Below are 19,458 nucleotides of genomic sequence, written 5' to 3'. Positions count from 1 at the left end.
ATACTATGGGCTGTATCGATCCAACGGAATCGCGCCCACTTGGAAACCGTTGGATCGATATCATCTCTTAAGTAACCTAATTTTCCACTACGTGTTGCATGACTAGCCATACTGTGTTCATTTCCTTAAGGAAAAATCTTAATCTAAAATTTGGTCTTTACGAAACTTTCTTGGTCTTCATGTTTATCAAAAAGTTCTCGTTTGGCAGTATTTATTTGGTCTATAATTTTCTTTCTGTTTTCGACGTCAAATATATTTGATTTGCCATTTCTTTCGTTTACGTCATCGATCCATAATTTCCTGTTTCCGTATTTATCGTTGATAAACTTTTGTGATAGCGTCATCCTTTTCATTGGAGACGTTTTGGGCGACTTTTTGTTTTCAGTATTTTCATTAACCGTTAGTTGACTCAAAGGATTAAAATCTGTAAAACTGTTTGTGTTTTCAGAAACAGATTTTGATATATCTTGACTTGACCTTTTACTTCTCCAATATGATTGACTTAATGAGTTGCGATGCTTATTACCACTCTCGATTATTTTTTCAGATCTAGCCGGCGGGCTTGGAGAACGGCTGTCGTCACTAGAATGAGATAAATATTGTCTTGCTTGAGGTCTATATTTTTGGCGCATCTTTCGCTTCTGACTGTAAAATGGATCTTTTTCGCTTTGTTTCTTATACTGAGCTGCTGGTCTATTAACTCCCCACTTCGGCCGATTTTCTAAATCTTTCTTGAACCTCTCTTCGGATCGAAAACGTCTGTCTTTTTTCAGTGTATTATGATGACTATCTTGTGGTGCATTTTCATCAATATTTGGATAATCTTTATCTATGTTTCTTTCGGGTTCATCAGTTTCTATGATTTTGTCAGTAAAGGATTTAAATATTGAGTCAGTTTGCGTTGCCGCATCTTTCATTCTTAATGTGCGATATTTATTCGGTGTTAATAATTTCCCAATGTCAGCTATTTCATTTGTATTGTTGAGAGAGTTCAATGATACACTGTACAAGTTATTGGCCACATTTTGAGGAACTAATACTGCTAGTTGTATATTGTTTGGCTGTGTGTTGATAACTTCATTAGTACTGTTAAGACCAATCGGCACTATGTTAAATTGACCATCTGCTAGAGCTAACGGGGGTACGCTATGAATAAACAGATTCAGATTTCCGGGACCTACTGATCTTGGAGAGTTGAATTCTGTTGTTTGGTGGGAATGGCATTCCCTTTTCTGACTTTTCGCAGAATGTATATCATATGTTCTGCTGGTTTTTGTAGGGCTTGTAGGTTCTACACGTGGCGTTGTTTCAGGTATTGGCGTTTCTTCTGCTTTCGGCTTAGGAACATTATCCACGTTTGTAGTAGTGTTTCTTTTGTGTAAATTAAACCTCTTTTCTTTATCTTGTTTGGCTTTTCTTTCGGCGTCTTCCAAGGCTCTTTTTAGTGTGTCTAATTTTTTCTGCTCCATCATTTGTTTCTCCTCTTGTTTTCTTCTCTCGACTTCCAGTCGTTGCCTGTCCTCTTCCTGCTGTCTCTGTATGCGTAGCTCTTCAAGCCTTTCTTCTCTTAATTGGCGCTCCCTCTCCTCTTGTCGTCGTTTTTCTCTGTCTTCTAACTGATTCAATATAGCAGATTGCAATTCTAATGCCTTCATACGTTTGTTCTCTCTCTGAGCTTTAATCTCAGGCTCTAATGGGACATTTTGTCCCCTTAAAAATGTCCTGAAAGGAAAACTTTTTGTTATAGTTTCATTTTTGTATCATAATTAAATGTTTCAGTTTTTTTTGGCACCCACTTACCTTCCTTCATCACTCCCGTTGCACGACGATCTGTCGCAGTCTACCCCTGTACTGTTGCTTGAACTTCTTTGGTCTATGACTAGAACTTCAGCTGTGTTATCTATCATATTTAGGCCACGTTCTACCCAAGATGGCGTGCCTTTCTTCTGGTTCGGCATCTAAAACATAAATAAAAAGTAATTCCAGTAATTTATAGCAATAAATGGCTTATTGATATAAGTTACGGTACAACAAATAGATATCGTAGGCACGCATGTATAATATCAATCCAATTAGTAATAATATACATCAGTGACATTCCAAGTTTTTCTATTAGTAGCTAGCACGAAAGTTACTGCTAATGGTAAGCAATAATATTTAATCACCTTAATTTCTCGGTTTCTATCCTTCAATCTTGAGCTTAGAAACGAAAATAAACAATTAGGTTTATGTTTTGGGAAATTGCCTATTAAACTTTGTTAAGTATACTGTATAAGTATCTCATTCCATAGATAGGTAGGTACCTGTTTTGCGTTTATGGCTTGAACCTAAAAAACCTGAGCTTAAAATAGGTACACAGGGTCTAATAATAATCCACATATACCTGGGGCAGCCTAGCGTTAGGAGCGGTGGGTTCCCAAAGGCGGCCGGTGGCGACGCCCCGGTCCCCCCATCGCAACCGGCCTTCTTCCGATGTTCGCGGGCTGCGGGCTGACCACGCCCCATCCGACAAGCGTGACTTAGCGCCACTGGATTCCCTGTTCCTAAAACAAGATAAATACAGCGATACCTGGACAAGAGAGAAACTTCCATATCTTGCAATAATGCTGACGCTCCAACACTTTGATGCTGATTTCTTTTTTGTATTGGGAAAAAAGGGAACCTCTACTTTTCGATATATTTACCTAATTGTAATTCTCTATAGGACCTGCTAGCTCTTTTATTTATACATTTAAATTTTGGTAAATGTCCTGCAGGATGAAAAGTCATGCCTCTGGGGTCAATATTTACTTTCATAGTATACCACATCTTTTTAGGTGATTAAAAGTATACAAAGATTACAAACCCTATCATCGTCCATCTAATCTCTCTAGGAGTCCGAATTTCATAATTTCATGGTTCAGCCCTTTTACCATGAAAGCGTAACAAACAAAGTCACATTCGCAATTATAATTGTTCAAATTACGTTACGGTTTGCTTAAGTTTTTTCCTGGTAAACGTCAGCCTGATAATTATTAAGTATTAATTTCTCCGTGCAAAAACGGCATACCTATGTACCTACCAACAGTAGGGAGAAGAACCTACCTAAGTCTTTTTGCAAAAAGAAAAACGATCCTTGTCTTCGAGTACCTAGGTATCGATCAAGACTTTATTTTTAATTCAACAAAAGACTGCAGTGCTATTAGAATCTTTGTTCCCATTGTAGATAATGAGCTAGGTAAAACGTTGGCGACTGAATATCTAACGTGTTATTGATTTCACTTACGTAGATATGTCATATCTTCACGCTATGCCGTTATGTGAGAGTGATACATATTTGCTCATCATCTATTTCTAGGTGTTTATAAAGGCGCATCGTCACCTCTCGAAGATTGGAACATGCATATACCTACTTCATTGAAGTATGGAAAGTGTTTTGTGGTTAAAGTCACGCTAAATATTTCTGTTTATCTACTTTTATGTGAAGAGGTTTATGTCGATCAAGGTATTGATTTTTTGCGTAGGCGATATGAAATGCAAAATGGCAAGCAAAGTGCACTGTGTACCTACCTACCTACTATTCACCACAGTAACGAGACACTGCTACGAGAATTAGCTATGTATTTCAGATTCATGAAATACTTGAGGGTCGTTTTATAATTTGGATTATAGGTACCTACTTGCTGATTTTAAGAGTCGATTAGATAAATTAATACGATGTTTTTGTTACTCGGGGATACCTGATATTACCTAATACTTCTGGATGTTTTATTACCTAGTTAATAGTGAAACAATAGCATTCTTGTAAAAGTATTTACTAGGTTTTCAGTTTCATATAAACTAACGTTAGTAATAAGGAGGTACCTGAAGACACTGAGATAATCAACCACTCTTCCATCATTATGTTGACACTAACCATTTACTTAGCTCATTTTCTTTTTGCCATTTAAGCAAGAGACTTTTATTACGTAGGAAACATAAAACTGCAATAAGTTATTCTTACATTATTGTCTGTGAAACGGATTCAGAACACGCGTGACTAGCTGCTGTAAAAGTTCGCCAAACGTTGCGAAATATAAAAATAAAACGTAAGTTGCATGGCAAAACGCAACTGATTTACTACGTCCGTAAGTTTCCGTGTTCAAGGTGATCTCAATTCTTACCTGTCGTCTTTCCCTTCCTGCTGCCACGCCACTACGGGGCTGCAGTTGTTGGCTTCTTGGATAGCCCTGTGCCCGCTCCTGTTCATGTGGTTCAGGGTCTCACTTCCGTAACCCGAGGTGTCTCCTTCTCCGTCTTCATCGTAAAATGAGAACCTCTTCGCACTCGTCATGTTTCGGTTAAGAACATTGTTCCTTCTGTCATCCTTCGCGGATCTCTCTTCGATGTTGTGAATCGGCGGCAAGCTAGGACTCCTTTGACGCTGCACAGGCTCCTGATACTCATACGAAGACTGCTTGTGTAGTTCCAATGTACTCGCAAATTGATTCCGCACTTGCAAACGATTCGTATACCGTTCACCGTTGCCCCAGGGCAGGTAGAGGTGAGACATTTCCTCTGAAAACAACAAAATTGTTGTTTGCACAATATTCTTAACAGTACCACTGCAATTATGTAAACAAAAAACAAAATAGAACTAGATGAACACTGAGAATATTTCTAATAGATTACTTTCTATTCTTATTGGCACGAAAAACTTGGTAACTACCTTCCATGACAACAGCCGTCTGTGAATTAACTGTTCAGTTTTTTATTCGGAAAAGATAAATGAAAAACCTTCCCCTTTATGTGCAAAGGGTTTTTAGTTTTATCGATAGCTCGGACTGAAAACGGTAAGTCATTCATGCGAGCTGCATAATATATTGTTATAGTGAACAAGTGTTGTAAACCACCGCAGCTTTATTTTAGTGCGGAGGGCACGCAACCATTGAAAACCTTCGACATTTTCAGACTTTATTGTCACTATAAAAACTGAGGTTCGAAAAACTCAATTGCTTTATAGTTATTACTAGGTAATTCAAAGACAGCACGTTTTAAACATTTAAAGCTTACGTGTTTGTAATGTGCCGTTAGAATAAATATCACTCATACTGCCATTCATTAGGGTAAGTATCCGTATAATCTACATAGTAATATGCAGATGCACAGATAACAATATTTACTTCCGAGATTTTAACATTTTAAATTATACTATGTATTACGTAAACATTGAGTGGATACCGTGGCAGGCATATCACTGAAGATCACTTTCGTTTGTTCTTGTAATCTTATATGAAACAATGGCATTGTTCTTATGGCACGTATTGCTATTTACTCTAATAGGTTCATTACTGTTCGCGGTGGCGGTCTACAAAGAACACATAGGCTTAACTCATTTCGTTCCAACACACAACACGCAAAGCTCTATTAGTTGGGGAAACAAATGAATGGTAGGATTCAAGGAAACAATCATTTTCTCGTTGGTTTTAACACACATCTAAAATCTAAACAACAATTGCCGAACACAATTATTCTGCCAATAACAATTTATTTCATTCATTTATGATTATTACTCGCACCGATAGATATGGTTATACAATTGCCTCTTGAGTTCCTGACTGGAAAATAATATAGTCAGTATGACAAGTAACCCCTCGCGGCCGTGCAGTAAGCTAGACGTAACACATGTGTCGGAAGCGATGGAAACGGGTGGAAACTTCAACAACATAATTTATGTCCCCAAGAAAATATTTACTTAATCCAAAAGCAGGTGGCCAAGGATCTGGGTCATGTAAGCTACAACAATTCGTTAAACTTAAGTGGAAAGTGAAATGTGGCGTTCTTTAGTCACGGCCTGAATAATTCACTATTTAATAAGTGCGGATCGATTACAGCTGTTATCCAGTTGAAGATTTTTTTGGTGACGCTACTGATTGCCGAAATGATTTCGTAAAGTTAGCTATTTTTTATTTTCTGCTTGAATGAAGGACTGTTAGACAATAAAGTAACGGATAGTAAATAAAAACAAGTGGTGCAGCTGCTAATGGTATATTTTGTTTGAGCCGTCACGCTCTCGTGCGGCGCAGACCGTCTCTAGGTATTAAATTAACGAGCAGTGAGTGTTTCTGTTACATTATTTAACGCTAGCACATTGCCTGACTAACGTAAATCGAAACTATAATTGTTTTATATATCTCATTGTTTTAAAAATATTAGTATCGGAATAGGCAGTCAAGTCGAAGTCGAGTATTTTTATCTCATATAGACCTACTACAGGTCCTTAAGAAACGTCTTAGCTAGGCGCAAGTCTCGTAAGTCTTAGTTACAAATAAATAGGTTAGAAAGTACTAAAATAACTTGTGACCTACCTATTTGTAGAACTGTAATCATATCTTTTTAATATGAATAAAACATCTAGATAGAGGTTCGGCATGATAAAGATTTGTAATTTATGCATCAGGGACTTTCCTGTTCATTGACGGATGTTTTCATTGTCATCGATTAGATAATCATCTAACCAATTGATTTCATAGAAATATTTAATTAATTAAAATTATCTGATCGCGATAAACAGGTAGATACTTCTTTAACTTAACGAATATTTTAGTTTCAGGACCGATTTTCCAAGTAGGTTACCTATATTTGGTATCGTGATAAATTATTGATATTGATTAAAGATTCCACCTTTTCCACCGTGGCATACCACGGTAAGTCATAACTAAATTTAGGTAATTTATCTAGCTATAACCACGCGGTGAGGGAGTGTCAGACTCTTACTGATTAAAATCGTCTTGTTCCGTCATAGGCCTTTTATGTACCAGGGCCGCGGTATCTCTTTCGAACAACCCGCAGCCCCGGCGTGAATGGGGTGACATACTCATCAGTGTACGTGGAGGCATTCAAAGCACAAAGGTCATTGGTTCCATCAACCTTGAAAGCAGATTGTTTCATTGACTACCGCCCCCAACACTGTCAATAACAATCGGTTTTTTTCCCATTATGGTCGTTTGGTAACGCTTTGTCATTTAAAAAAGCGAGGAAACAATTTGATGGCTACTCCGCTGTCGTAAACTGAAGTACTTCCTGGCGGCGCCGACGGAAACACTAGTTGACGACCTAATTTGAGTTTTGTAAACTCGACATGGTTAATTTATAATGATAAAGTTACGTAACATAAAAGCCACCCACAAAGCGATTTAAGTCTGGGCACTAATCACTCAATTTTGTATACCGTTCTTCATCAATAATTTTCCGTTGAGTTAATAGTAATAAGTAATGTTTCAGTCGGGATTATACATAGAAGCGCGATACTTTCCGAATACTTAGATCTGTGAATTGTGAATAAAAAACTGACCGCCACTTTCCACACAAAGATTGTTTTCCAATTTAGAAAATGTAATTGTTACTGCTGGTTAATTTACTTTTTTGTTGTTGTCGTATAAAATGTGGAAACTTAATAGACATCGTGTGATATTATTTTTTTACATTAATAACACCTCAGAGAGTGAAACCGATGTCGTGATTTATGCCCATTCCTAGATGTAACGTGCTGGACTTACGCATGCCGTATTTTATTTTATAAGTTTATTTCCAAAATTCTTTAATTCCTTATAGATTAGTGTTTTGGTTATACGTACCGCCTTATGTTGTCGCAATCCGAAATAACTTTAGGAAACTCAACGTGTCTGAAAGTCGCGAATGCTACAAAATCTCCTTGATGGAATCACGACCGTGAATATGTTGCGAAATGGCAAGGGAGCGTGGTGCAGATGCGAGCGTGCACCAGCTCGCACTGGCGCGGCGGCCGCTGGGCAGCGTCAGCGGCGGTGCTGCACACACTACGTACGCACCTCTCTCCCGCGCCCACTGCTGCTTCTTCTGCTGGACTAACGATGCCGGCTTGCTCACTGACAGCATCGCACCACGATATTCATTACACTTTCTAATGCCCCGTATTGCACACACGTTGCGTCGGGTACAACCGCAGCGCAGTTACGGTGCACCAGCTAATGAGTGCTTTTTAAAAACGGACGCTCGCGCATTGGTGGCGGAGCGCGCGTCTCGGTTCGCTTCGCGCGTGCACTCATTGTCCACGGCTGCTGGACCCGTACTACCGACACGATTCAATCACCAGGCAGACAGTTTTTTAAATTAACGGCACTATCATACACGCAATATGCCCATATTCATATGCCAATTATAAAAGCGACTGAATAAGGGTCAGGCGGTAAATAAACTGGCGAGTATCGAACTGGGTGTCTAGACTTCAGTGCCTTATTGTTTCAGAAGGCGACACGCGAATGAGACTTTCAGGGAAAAGCCTCGGAAAAGCCGCCGATCGATATAATTGTCATGGTAACGTTTGTTTCACGTGCTCGCAAGCAGTCGTGGCATTTTTCTCCTATTTGCATTTTAGGCCACGAGGTGACGCGAATATTGTTTTGTGGGACTATTAATAACACAGTCAAGCGGCTGCTAGCTCGTTTTAAATTATGTAGATATTACGTACTTATTTGTATAATGAATAACAGAGCACAATAAAACGTAGTATGTGCTCTTGGGACGTTTACTTGAAAGTTGGAACTTAGTATTCATTTCATGTCTTTAATAAAGTGGAGAGGCGAGAGCCATGTTGAAATGACATCATCTCAGGAAATCACGTACCCACATTTAATCGACTACCTACTATACAAGAGCCCAAGTTCAAGCATAAGTAATACATATTTTAAAAAAAATACTGGAAACTACGCTAGGTTCGATTCGAACCCGCACCGCTCTCGTGAGGTGTATATTCAATCACTGAGCCTCCACGAGCGACGATTTATAGTTTACGAAATTATAGCGTGATATGTAAACATAATACAGTAGGTATCTCATATTTTGCCATGTTAATTTACAAGGTTGAATGAGAGTAAAATTATTGAGGTGAAAAAAAATTTGAGAAATACTGCAGTTTGAGAATATTGCGAAATTGATAGCTGTTACGCGGTTTACAAGATAGGATTGCACTAGCATACGGCAACAGCCCATATAACACCTAATAACAATTACTTTATCGGACCGGCTATTACCTATTAATTTATTTTCTAGGCATTGTCTTCTTCCTGCATAGTGTTTAGTTTACTACTCTACAAAGAATGACTTGATGAAATTAACTTTTTCACAGGTTGTTTGTTTCCCAGTTGCCGGCAGCGAGAGGGATGTTATCAAGTTTTCCGATCGATGTGGACGTTTCACGGGTTTTAATGAAACTCGGTATCACATTGGAAGACTGACGGCTATACCCTATTCGCGGAGCCATGAGCCAAAAGGTAAACAAACCATAAAAAGGTTCATCAGATCCTTTTTATGGTCAGATCATGGGACCACCTGTTAGGTATACCCTATTAAACAAAAAAATAATTTAATAAAACGATGTTTTCATAACAGTGCCTGAACAATTTTTTCGTAAAGGTGTTAAAAATTTAGAGAGTATAGTTATCGGCACGGATATTGAGCTCTCGGCGGAAGAGTGGGGATCGCTTTGCGCACTGTACACATAAGGCAATAAACCAATAAATCGCTTCTGCGCAGGTGAAGGTCAGGCTCAATATCCGTGCCGATGATTATATGCCATCTTTTTTTTTTTACATTTTTATCTTTTCTCTCAGATACATCACTTTGTTATAGGACGTGTGGCAATTTTGATACATCTTCTTTTTTTTGACACAGATACAAAAAGACTGAGTGCTTTTCTTATAATGACAAACTTTTCAAATGCGCAAAGGCGCTGCTGCGTTTATCATTGTTGCCAACTGTACTTGCCCCATAATATACTCCCTTGGGTACTAACCCCATATGCTCCCTTATGTACTTAATCCATACACTATGTACTTGCCCCATAAACTCCTTTACGTACTAACCCCATATATTCCCTTATGTACCTACTTACTCGAGACTCCCTTATGTACTTTCTCCATATGCTCTCTCATGTACTTTCTCCATATATACAATGTGTCCCGGGGATAAGTGACCGCCCGAAATTTTTTGAATATTTGTACAAAATTAAGGATAATTTCCTTTATATTTGGGACTTACCGCCTTTGGTTTTTTTTTAATGATTTTTAGTAAATACTGTGACGTGCTGCAGTTTTTTTAAGATATTTCCTAAGTTTTTACATCTTTTTAAATTCTTTTTTCTTTATTGACTAGCCGACATCATAGTTTATCAAGTAAAATTATCAAACATAACAAAAATGTAATAAAACATTTATTAGAAAAAAAAGAAAATAAAAATTCAAAGAAAATAACGCCTTTTTTTCAGTTTTTTCAAAATAAGTCCAATAAATGCCCCCTTAATATCACTTTCTTTTAATTTATTAATAAACTACATGATATTTCCTACAAAAGCTCACAGCAATGTTTGCTGCTATTTCAAACAAATGCAAAAATACAGTCAGTTGAAATTTGAAAAAAAAGAGCAAAGCCTGTTATTAACAGGCCTGACAATAAAAAATTTTTAATGATTTTTTTCAAAAATATAAATGAAATTATCCTTAATTTTGTACAAATATTCAAAAAATTTCGGGCGGTCACTTATCCCCGGGACACATTGTATACTCCCTTACGTAGTGTCTAAAAAAATTGTTCTCCAGCCTGGGGATTACTAGACCAATTGTTTAGGTACCTTTTGGCTCACGGCTCGGCGAATAGCGGATTTTCCGCACGGTGGCAACTGCGAATTTAATTTCCCGATGGGAATATAACAAAATTATCGCCGAACATTAAGCTTCGAAAATTGAGAATCAGGGCTATTTATAATTTAAAGGTAAGTGTGTAGGTATGTCATGTAAATAATAAGATGCTACGTTTCTTTCTTATTTTTATTACTTATGTTAAATTAATACAAGAAATCACCATAATATAACTTAAAACGCATATCTAGTTCTAATGTCTTCCAACTTTTTGGACACTTCGGCGGGCGTTCTCTCCAAGTCGCCGGCGATCGCCTTCTGCTTGGCCGGCTCCAGCGAGTTGAACTGCTCGCACAGGTCGCCGTCTATCACATTCTATAACAAGATAAAGCATGATTAGATAGGTATTACCTACATGGAGTTAACAATAATCATAGCTAGGGATAAACATTACATTAGACAAATATTTTGTTTATGTGTGGTTATGTCCGTTCCAAAACTATAGTAGCGCTATGATAAACGCGTCCAACTCTCCGGAACTCGACGGCCGGTAACAGCGAGGCGCAGTCATAACGACAAGCGCACTCGCCGCGATGCGACCGTCGTGCTCTACCGACAGTGTAACACAGGAGACTTCTCCATGAAGTCAACTGCTGACTAACCGGCGGATAGCCTTATGAAAATCAAGTGCAGTGAACGAATAAAAATAATTTGATACTGACCTTTACTGGGTAATAATAGCTCCTAAAAGACAAGTGATCCCGGCCACACAGTGGCGGGTTCTCACTCCTCATATGCATCTCCAGATGCTGGAAGAAGTCGTGATCTTCTCTAGATGTGAAGGGAAGCAGAACGCCGAGAGAGCCGCTGACGGTCGCGTACAATAGGGCTTCAGAACCGCCAGGAATGAGTGTAGCTCTTTGTAGCGTGGTTACAGTCTCTCCGACGTGGAAGTTGACCACAACATCGCCTTTCTGGGATGCTCCATTCAGAAGTCCTGAAAATTCAATAGCAAATTAGTATCAAGGCGGTGACGCGTGAAATGTATTTCTAATTTGGTGACATTATCAGATTGGAATAAATAATCATTACTTTCATTAGTCTAGCATGTATATAATTTTGTTTCATCACGCAAGGTTGTGATTAGGGCCATAATTCAGCGTAAAGTAACGCCGTTGCGGGTGTAAAAATAAATGTTAGTATAGCTTACCTCTATCCCAGAGTGCTTTGTTCCCTGTAGGATCTTCATCAACATCATCAGTAACTGACTGGGGCAGTCTCATCACAGCAACATTGCCAAATTTATCAGACATGGCGACAGTATCATAATCCAGAATACAGCTATTTGTGATCCATCTTGGATTGGTGTCATCAGCGAATATGATCAGCTGATTCTCTCGCTTTTTGTACTTCAGACAGAAAACAGATTCTTGTACATCTGATGCGAATATCCTCTGGCCAATAGTTTTGATGTCGGCTATAAGGTTTGGAATGTGTCGGTTTTCGCACTTGCGCAGTAGCTTTCGTCTGCCGATGTCGTATAATCTTAACATACGCCCAACTCCTGCCAACAGCCTGCCATTGAACGGAGCTAACGCGCCAGGATATTCGTCTACAGGTGTCTTGTGAACTAACTCTAACTTCCCAGTACTGCCATAAATCTGTAAAAATAAATCACATTATAATACAGGATATATTTACATTAAAATGTTTTACATTTTAAACTTCCATGTTCTAAATTATAAATACATTGCATTAAATTTTGTAATATTTACCTTATAAACGTGTAAACTGCCTTCTGTGCAGGATCTTGGAGATAAAATCATGTCTTTGGCGACGCCGACGACTAAGTGGGCCTGTGCGTGTTCGGCGTGAGCTGCCCACCGCACGATGCATCCCGACACCGCCGCCTCGTTCTGTTCCAGCGGCAACTTGAATAATGTAGTCGGCTGACCTCCGCTCACCCCCATATCAACCACACGGATTTGAGATGCCCACATACCTGGCAAACGAAAATAATGCTATAGAAAACTGGCAAAGAGTTATGATGTTAAATTGTATTTAATATGTTTTGAAATGTTTCCCACACTTGAATCAAATGTCTTATATTAAGACCATTTGGGATTAACGTTGGGAATTAATATCGCCACACCCGATTAGAGTCAGTATGCTCAATGTCATTTCCTGCTCTTGCCCAGAGAATGTGGCTTAGTTAAGAATTCAATATGTCATAGTCGAGATATTTACCTGCTCCAGCTTTGGGTGACGAGAATATATTTTCAGGAAGTGTATCCGAGAGGAACGCATCAGCCATTTCATTAGCAAGTTGCTGTTCTTCAGGGCCGCCACCTGCCGCAGCTTCTCTCATTTCTTGCGCCATTTGAACCCTAAAAATTAGATATTAGGTTAGAAACTTTCACAGCATTGTCGTTTTCTATTTTTATTATGTTGTAAATCAGTACTGCAGGGTAATCTACATTGAATTCGGCTTTGTGTGTATTTTTGTCATCATTAGAAAATAAACAATATTGTTAGAGTATGTATGATTTATTTACCTTCTTTGGTTTTTCATTTCCTCAGTGTAAGAGTTGTGATCAGTCTCCAGAATGATGATGTTGTTGTTATCAGAGTTAATGACGAACTTTCTCGGCGTATATTCAAGTGGCAGGTAGGTCTGATTGAAAACGGCGCCTAGTTTTTCTAACGCCAAAATTCTGAGGGTGTTTGAGGAGATTGCTACGATACCTTCGGCGCACTGTTCTGGAAGATGAAAGTAGGATTAACATACATGGCAGTTGATAAGACATATATGGTTTTGTTAAGGTTTGTTTGTCCACGGCATGGTTTTGCCGCCTTCACCGCCTGAACGGCTCCAGCTCGGCTATGGAATATGCCGAGTGCCGCTCTCTACCGCAAGCGGGAGAGCGACATGCTCTGCGACGTTGTGGGCACATCACTGCATGCGGCAGCTACGCACCACTCTTGTGTGGCCGCACCCGAAGGCACAGCCACACAAACACGTCGGTATACAATTTTTAATATAATTATGTACTATTGAAATGTACTTAAAATCATAGGTATTACGAACAAAATACAATCTTTAATTATCATGAAAATCACTTCAGCATCGTTACATAATAACATATCGTAAAAATTGAAAGGCATTGTATACTAACCAGAGCTAAATCCAGCTGCATACTCCAAGCATTCATAGGACAGTGGCGTGAGGTGGAAGCGATTCTGATAGTGGTATCCCAGCCAAGTTCTTGATGATACAGCAAGCACGGCCTCAGCCGCTTGTACGCGAACTTTGAATAACTTCACCGGCCGAGATCCCAAGTACCTGAGAAAAGGTACAATTTTTTGGTAAGATGAACTAATGACATAGCAATGTTAATTTTCATGTTGAGAACCTCAGATCTGGTTAAGTTAATCCTCACTAAAACTCAGTTTATAAAAGGAGCGATAAGGTTTTGTCATCATTGGTAATTACTAGGTAGATAACACAGATGTCTAATTTTATGCAAACTTACCTTGTTCTTGTGTCAGCCAAATCCCCACTGACCGAGTCTAAGGTAGTTCTCAGTAATACTCCATTGCTCAAGCCAATGTTCAACTGTAAGGCGGATTTAGCACCAGACTCGAACGGTTGTTCCACAATACAAAGAGATTCGGCGCCGGCTGGCAAGGCTTGCATGGAACGTGGGGCGAGGCAGTCCTGAAATAAATAATCTGGTTTAATTTATGTAGAAGCGTCACCATGTTATAATATTAGCGAAAGTTATGTCAGCAGTTTGAGAATAACGCATTTTAGGTTGTTGTAATCACAAAAATTCAGTGGTGTCCTTGTATCATCATTTAAAACACATTAGAAAAGAAATGTATAATATATAAAATTGATAAAAACTTACAGATGGGTCTAATGAGATGATCCTGACAGTGTTGTCATTCAGTCCAACAGCTAAGAACCAGGCTCTTTGTTCACCAGTCGCTACTGAACCCAACGCCATGCATGACACATCTGACGACAACTTCTTCCTCTCAGTGTATTCATTTAGTTGACCAGTCTGAAATAGTAAAGCTGATTAGAACAAAATTTCAAAGTAGGAAACAAAAGAATATGTATTTATGTATGTTTGTCCACGGCATGGTTTTGCCGCCTTCACCGCCTGAACGGCTCCAGCTCGGCTATGGAATATGCCGAGTGCCGCTCTCTACCGCAAGCGGGAGAGCGACATGCTCTGCGACGTTGTGGGCACATCACTGCATGCGGCAGCTACGCACCACTCTTGTGTGGCCGCACCCGAAGGCACAGCCACACAAACACGTCGGTATACAAATAAACATTAAATAAATTAGAGGTTAACTTACAGGGTCCATTTCAAAATAGACTAATTCTCCTCCTGTCAGAGCAATAACTACTTGTCTCTGATTAACTGCGCATTTGACAATGGATTTCTTCCCTGGAGCCTTCCATTCGTTGACACGCTTATCGGCGCGGATGTGCCGGATGCCGTCTGGGTACACTTGAACGAGGGCGTCGGCGCCGAGCGCGTGACAGCTGAGCGTGGGCGTGGTGCCCAGGAACCCAGAGTCCGTCACTTCTTCTACCGTTTCACCGATAGATAGTACAAGCGTGGCATTTACGAACGACACAATGATGTAAGAATCATACTCCTCTGCAACCAAAAGAAAAATCTAAGATAAGATTGGACCCAATAGTTGGCGAAAATGTAATAAGTCTTCCAGTGATGTCAGCTTCCAGTTGCGAATTATGACGTCGTGGATGCCTACCTTCGAGTGTTTGTTGAAACCATCTCTTATTCGTTCATCAGCCGAAAGAAGATTCTGAAAAGAAAAACCACTGGTGTTTATGTATGACAAACAACCAGGGTTTTATTAGTAACTTGTTGATAAAGAGGAGCATTCATAAGTGGTTAGTTTGTAGCGTCACTGTATGTCGGTAACACGGACCAAAAGATATAATCATTACGCTCCTTATTTCTTCCTGTGTTATTGCATCAAGTTACATTTCTTGTCTAAACCGATTTTTTTCTAATATCAACATAATCTCCATTCATGAAAATAATGATTAATTCTGTAAGTTAAGAAAATGTGTTGCTTACCATCCTTGTGTCGCCTGACGGTCCATACAGCATTGGGAGAACCAGGCAACTCAGACACAGCCATCTCAGCAACCTCTAAACCATGCCTAAGAGCTCTTAGTGATGATCTTGGTCCTCTGCCACAAGCCAGATACACTTGAGGAGTATCTTCAGCAGCCAAATCGGCCACACGACATGCTAGAATAAAAATTGGAAAATTAAACATTTGTTTTAAGCAATACTTATTTTGCTGTAGTTTTTGGAAACCTCAGATCTGGTTAAGCATTCGTCAATGTTCTTCAGATGAAACACGGAGCGTATAGTTTGACATCATTGGGGTGTAGAAAAAATCAAGCTCATTTTATTTCAGAGTTGTAGTTAAACTTACCAAGAATGGGCGACAGGGAGTCCAGTTCATCTACAAGCACCAGATTCCTTAGTGGCCTTGGAGCAAAGAAAAATGTGTCTCCTTCCTCCAAAGGCATGGCTGAACTGAATTCTGGTTCATCATCTTCATCACCCAAGTGAGCAATTTGGTACAGGTAGCTGTAAAGTAACAACTTGTTAATCAAAAGTTCTAAAAGTATCTAAATATGTATTGTATAGGAGAAATAAGTTAAGAGAATTTGTTTATCTCACATCAGTGTGCTCTCCCCCATTTAAGAAGGAGGACCTTGGTTCGGAGATAATTAATCTGGCATTTAGTATACATAAGAGAGCACTAAACGTCTCTCAATTTCTGTAACATTATGCGTAAAAGAGGTGAAGATAGATACTTACTGGTTGCCAAATTCACAGGCCACAAATAGGAAGCCAGTCTTGAGCACACACATTGCAGTTGCCACAGGTACAGTGTCAAAGTACTTCAATTTAATTTCAGTGACCATATCTTCATCAGTCTCAATAGTAATTTTGAATATATCTCCTTGCTCAGTCTGTGCCAAGAAGAAGAACATTGATTTGGTCTTGTGGGTAGCTGAACAGACAAATATCATTCCTCTCTCAGGGTCATCCAAGTCATTTCGCCGTCGCGGGATGGGACATCGGATGTCATGCTGGTCACCCAAGTTCTTGTATGTGAGATAGTTTTCCGAGCAAATGAGTACTCCTGATGGGCCATCATTGCCTCCTGGCACTGTGATGAGGAAGTTTGCATGCTCCTCAAGAGGTTCAGAGTACTTTCTGACAACATGGTTCAAACCTAAATCTAACTCATAGAATGTGAGTGTCTGTTGTGTCTTTTGTGCTGCTTCACCTAAAATATAAATAAAATGTTTAGTTTTTTGATGTATTTAAACAATCAGTTGTAGGTTATAATGCTATAACTCATACATAGAGGATTTGACGTCACTGTCAGTCGGAAACACGGACCTCAAAATAATCACGGTGGGGTGCTACTATTAAAATTTTCAATTTTACAACTAACCTGAAGGATCTGCATCTGCCTCTTCATAGTCAATCTCCAGACAAGCAAACATTGGGTTTTCAAAGCCAACGTCCACTCCAACCATGTGGTAGACCAATGTGTTGGACTTGTGAGCTTCCAGGGGAGAAGAAATTGTGAGCCTGGCTTCAGCATCTCTGTTTAATATGTACACAAGCTTCTGCTTTTCAATTGCACCTAAAAATAAATGATATATTAGTCAGGTCAACAAGTATAATATGAGCTGCATAGTTTATCAGTATTACAACTGATTTACTATATTTTGTCTAATGCATGATGTTGTTCTTACCGATCATAACAGCTCTGCCTTTGGGATCAATTGCCAAGTACTGGCCGGGTACAATTCTGCGGCATCCAGATTTGCCAAATGTTTCTTGATGAACTTTTTCCAGAATGTTCTTCTTTGGAATATACTCTAATATCACAATGCGACCAGAATCTGATCCTATCACAATATAATCTGTAACAATGGCAAAAACAAAATTAATAACCAGCTTCTCGAGTACAAGTTGAATTAAAACTTTATGTAATTATAATTGTACCAATGCGGTACATCTCGACAACCATAGTGGTTGTAAAGAGCGACGTATTGGCTAGTCTATGCATCTAGTTATCCCATACAGCTTGTATATTAGGTGCATGGAGCAAGACGATGCAATATTATAGCATAGAACTCACTAGAAACATTTATAAATTACTATTTACTGAACAGAGGTAACTGGGTCAACTTGAGATTACATTGTTATAAAATACTAGACCAGATTACGCGCGCAAAATGTTGGCTATATGTACTTATCTATAATAATTATGCAATTGAGGTTGACCTCCCACTAAGTTTTTTTGGTTATGTCGGCCTAGAGACCCACGTGGTCATTAAACTCAAAAAGGTCATTTACCTTTAGTGCCTCCGGTGAGCCGAAATGACATCATAGATCTGATAACGCCGAAAATCTCCACTTTCATCAGCGTATGCACTTTCCCGGTGTTGGGGTCGGGCCGAAGCAGTTCCAACGTCTTCCCACGTGAAATCACTATCTCCTGCTGCTTCGTCCCGGAGAAATTACCGTGAACGGCATGTGTAATCGAAGATGAGCCTTGCAAAGTCAGATTGTACAGATACATCTTTGCGGCTTTATCCTACGTCTGAAAGAGAGACATTTTGTTACAAAATAAGTTTCAAATTGCAACTGCAGCCGGTTGTTTATAGATTCAATATAAATGTTAAGCTCGTAACTGACAAAAACAGAGATATACTTGTGTTTTCGAATGGGTGAGCTTATTTTATATAGCACCTTTTAAACGACCACGATCGATACAAAATCGACCGTGGAGATACCCAGTGCGACGAAAATAACCACAATTTTGATTAAAGAAATCCCTAATAATAAATAGTGCTTACGTACCTTTCAGAAAAACCGGCAGATTGCCGGAATTTAACTGGATGTTCACTATATTTCTTTGAACGCCTATCTCACAGCCAGGCGTTGGCAAAATGGCGGAAGTCAAGAATGCCATTTCGTACCGGTACGATCCACCAATCAAAAAGAAGCATTTTTAATGTAGCATTCTGTTTTATATCGCCAGGGTTGCCATTACATAAGAAATAATAGTTTATAATAATGACATCTAGCGTCGAATAGACGAAATAGAGCTTTGGCTATTCCATAATAGATGGCGCTAGCTACAACCCTATGGTGGCGACATCTCTTGACAGAAAAATAAACAAAGTTTTCATGTAATTACATGAAGAGGGCAGCACTTTCCAATTGATTCCATAGATATAATATTACTAAACAAGATTGCGCACGCTCAAAATATATATTTACGAAAATGAACTCTATTCTAACGCAATAAGGTACTAAATTGGTTGCATAATACACAGAGGCAAATCCGAGCCGAGCGGGATAGTTCGAACGGAGGCTGTTTGTCTCTTTCTAACACCTTGCCAGCATAAAAAAATGTTGTGATCAAAAGTTTTGTCTTCCCAAAAAACAATTGAATCACTTATATTTTTATCTTATTTTAACAATTGTAAGTCAACAAATTAATAAAAATTGCATTAATTTATTCGTATTTATTATTAAAACATAAACAACATAAATTTTTATTTTGCTTTTTTTTATTTTCTAGCGGTAACCCTGAACATTCTTGGCGCGTAATCAGCATTTAAAATTTTGTTTATATTTTTTTGTATTAAATCAATTTAAACTGTTAAAATGGTGAAAAAGTGTTGCGTTTCTACTTGCAAAAGTGAATCCTATGGTGGTTGCAATATATC

General features: G+C 38.9%; 2 protein-coding genes across 4 annotated transcripts; both read right to left on the bottom strand.

Annotated features, from left to right (window-relative positions):
- Positions 1-143: 143 nt before the first annotated feature.
- On the bottom strand, positions 144-9,114 carry LOC110370216 (myb-like protein X). 2 transcript variants are annotated; one of them, XM_021325964.3, is made up of 5 exons: positions 7,809-9,114; positions 4,143-4,536; positions 2,384-2,543; positions 1,801-1,958; positions 144-1,722 (listed from the first exon to the last, which is right to left on the bottom strand). In XM_021325964.3, the coding sequence occupies exons 1-5, from the start codon at positions 7,873-7,875 to the stop codon at positions 144-146; spliced, it is 2,358 nt and encodes a 785-aa protein (XP_021181639.3). In that variant the 5' UTR covers positions 7,876-9,114. The 2 variants fall into 2 exon arrangements, with proteins under 2 accessions (XP_021181639.3, XP_021181640.3); XM_021325965.3 differs by having other exon boundaries at positions 7,596-9,113.
- Positions 9,115-10,806: 1,692 nt separating this feature from the next.
- On the bottom strand, positions 10,807-18,744 carry LOC110370057 (splicing factor 3B subunit 3). 2 transcript variants are annotated; one of them, XM_021325765.3, is made up of 17 exons: positions 18,584-18,744; positions 18,077-18,323; positions 17,470-17,640; positions 17,163-17,357; positions 16,517-16,991; positions 16,125-16,282; positions 15,758-15,934; positions 15,003-15,310; positions 14,543-14,698; positions 14,165-14,349; positions 13,808-13,974; positions 13,187-13,391; positions 12,879-13,018; positions 12,407-12,633; positions 11,842-12,292; positions 11,354-11,628; positions 10,807-11,006 (listed from the first exon to the last, which is right to left on the bottom strand). In XM_021325765.3, the coding sequence occupies exons 2-17, from the start codon at positions 18,300-18,302 to the stop codon at positions 10,866-10,868; spliced, it is 3,657 nt and encodes a 1,218-aa protein (XP_021181440.3). In that variant the 5' UTR covers positions 18,303-18,323; positions 18,584-18,744; the 3' UTR covers positions 10,807-10,865. The 2 variants fall into 2 exon arrangements, with proteins under 2 accessions (XP_021181440.3, XP_021181441.1); XM_021325766.3 differs by lacking the exons at positions 10,807-11,006; positions 11,354-11,628; positions 11,842-12,292; ... (4 more) ...; positions 14,165-14,349; positions 14,543-14,698 and adding an exon at positions 15,426-15,479 and having other exon boundaries at positions 15,170-15,310.
- Positions 18,745-19,458: the final 714 nt, after the last annotated feature.

Source organism: Helicoverpa armigera, chromosome 11 (assembly GCF_030705265.1).
Source record: "Helicoverpa armigera isolate CAAS_96S chromosome 11, ASM3070526v1, whole genome shotgun sequence".
Classification (NCBI taxonomy): domain Eukaryota; kingdom Metazoa; phylum Arthropoda; class Insecta; order Lepidoptera; family Noctuidae; genus Helicoverpa; species Helicoverpa armigera.
The sequence above is the reverse complement of the archived record's forward strand: the minus strand, read 5'-3'. Positions and strand labels throughout refer to the sequence as shown.

Excerpts from the sequence above, each read along its gene's own strand:
- LOC110370216 (XM_021325964.3), bottom strand. The coding sequence starts at position 7,875 with ATGCTGTCAGTGAGCAAGCCGGCATCGTTAGTCCAGCAGAAGAAGCAG. Across the intron at positions 2,544-4,142 it reads CAGGAAGGGAAAGACGACAG|GAACAGGGAATCCAGTGGCG; the intron begins GTAAGAATTGAG and ends ATCTTGTTTTAG. Across the intron at positions 1,723-1,800 it reads AACGGGAGTGATGAAGGAAG|GACATTTTTAAGGGGACAAA; the intron begins GTAAGTGGGTGC and ends TTTTCCTTTCAG.
- LOC110370057 (XM_021325765.3), bottom strand. The coding sequence starts at position 18,302 with ATGTATCTGTACAATCTGACTTTGCAAGGCTCATCTTCGATTACACAT. Across the intron at positions 16,283-16,516 it reads GCCTGTGAATTTGGCAACCA|CTACCTGTACCAAATTGCTC; the intron begins GTAAGTATCTAT and ends GTTACTTTACAG. Across the intron at positions 13,392-13,807 it reads TGCAGCTGGATTTAGCTCTG|AACAGTGCGCCGAAGGTATC; the intron begins GTTAGTATACAA and ends TTCATCTTCCAG.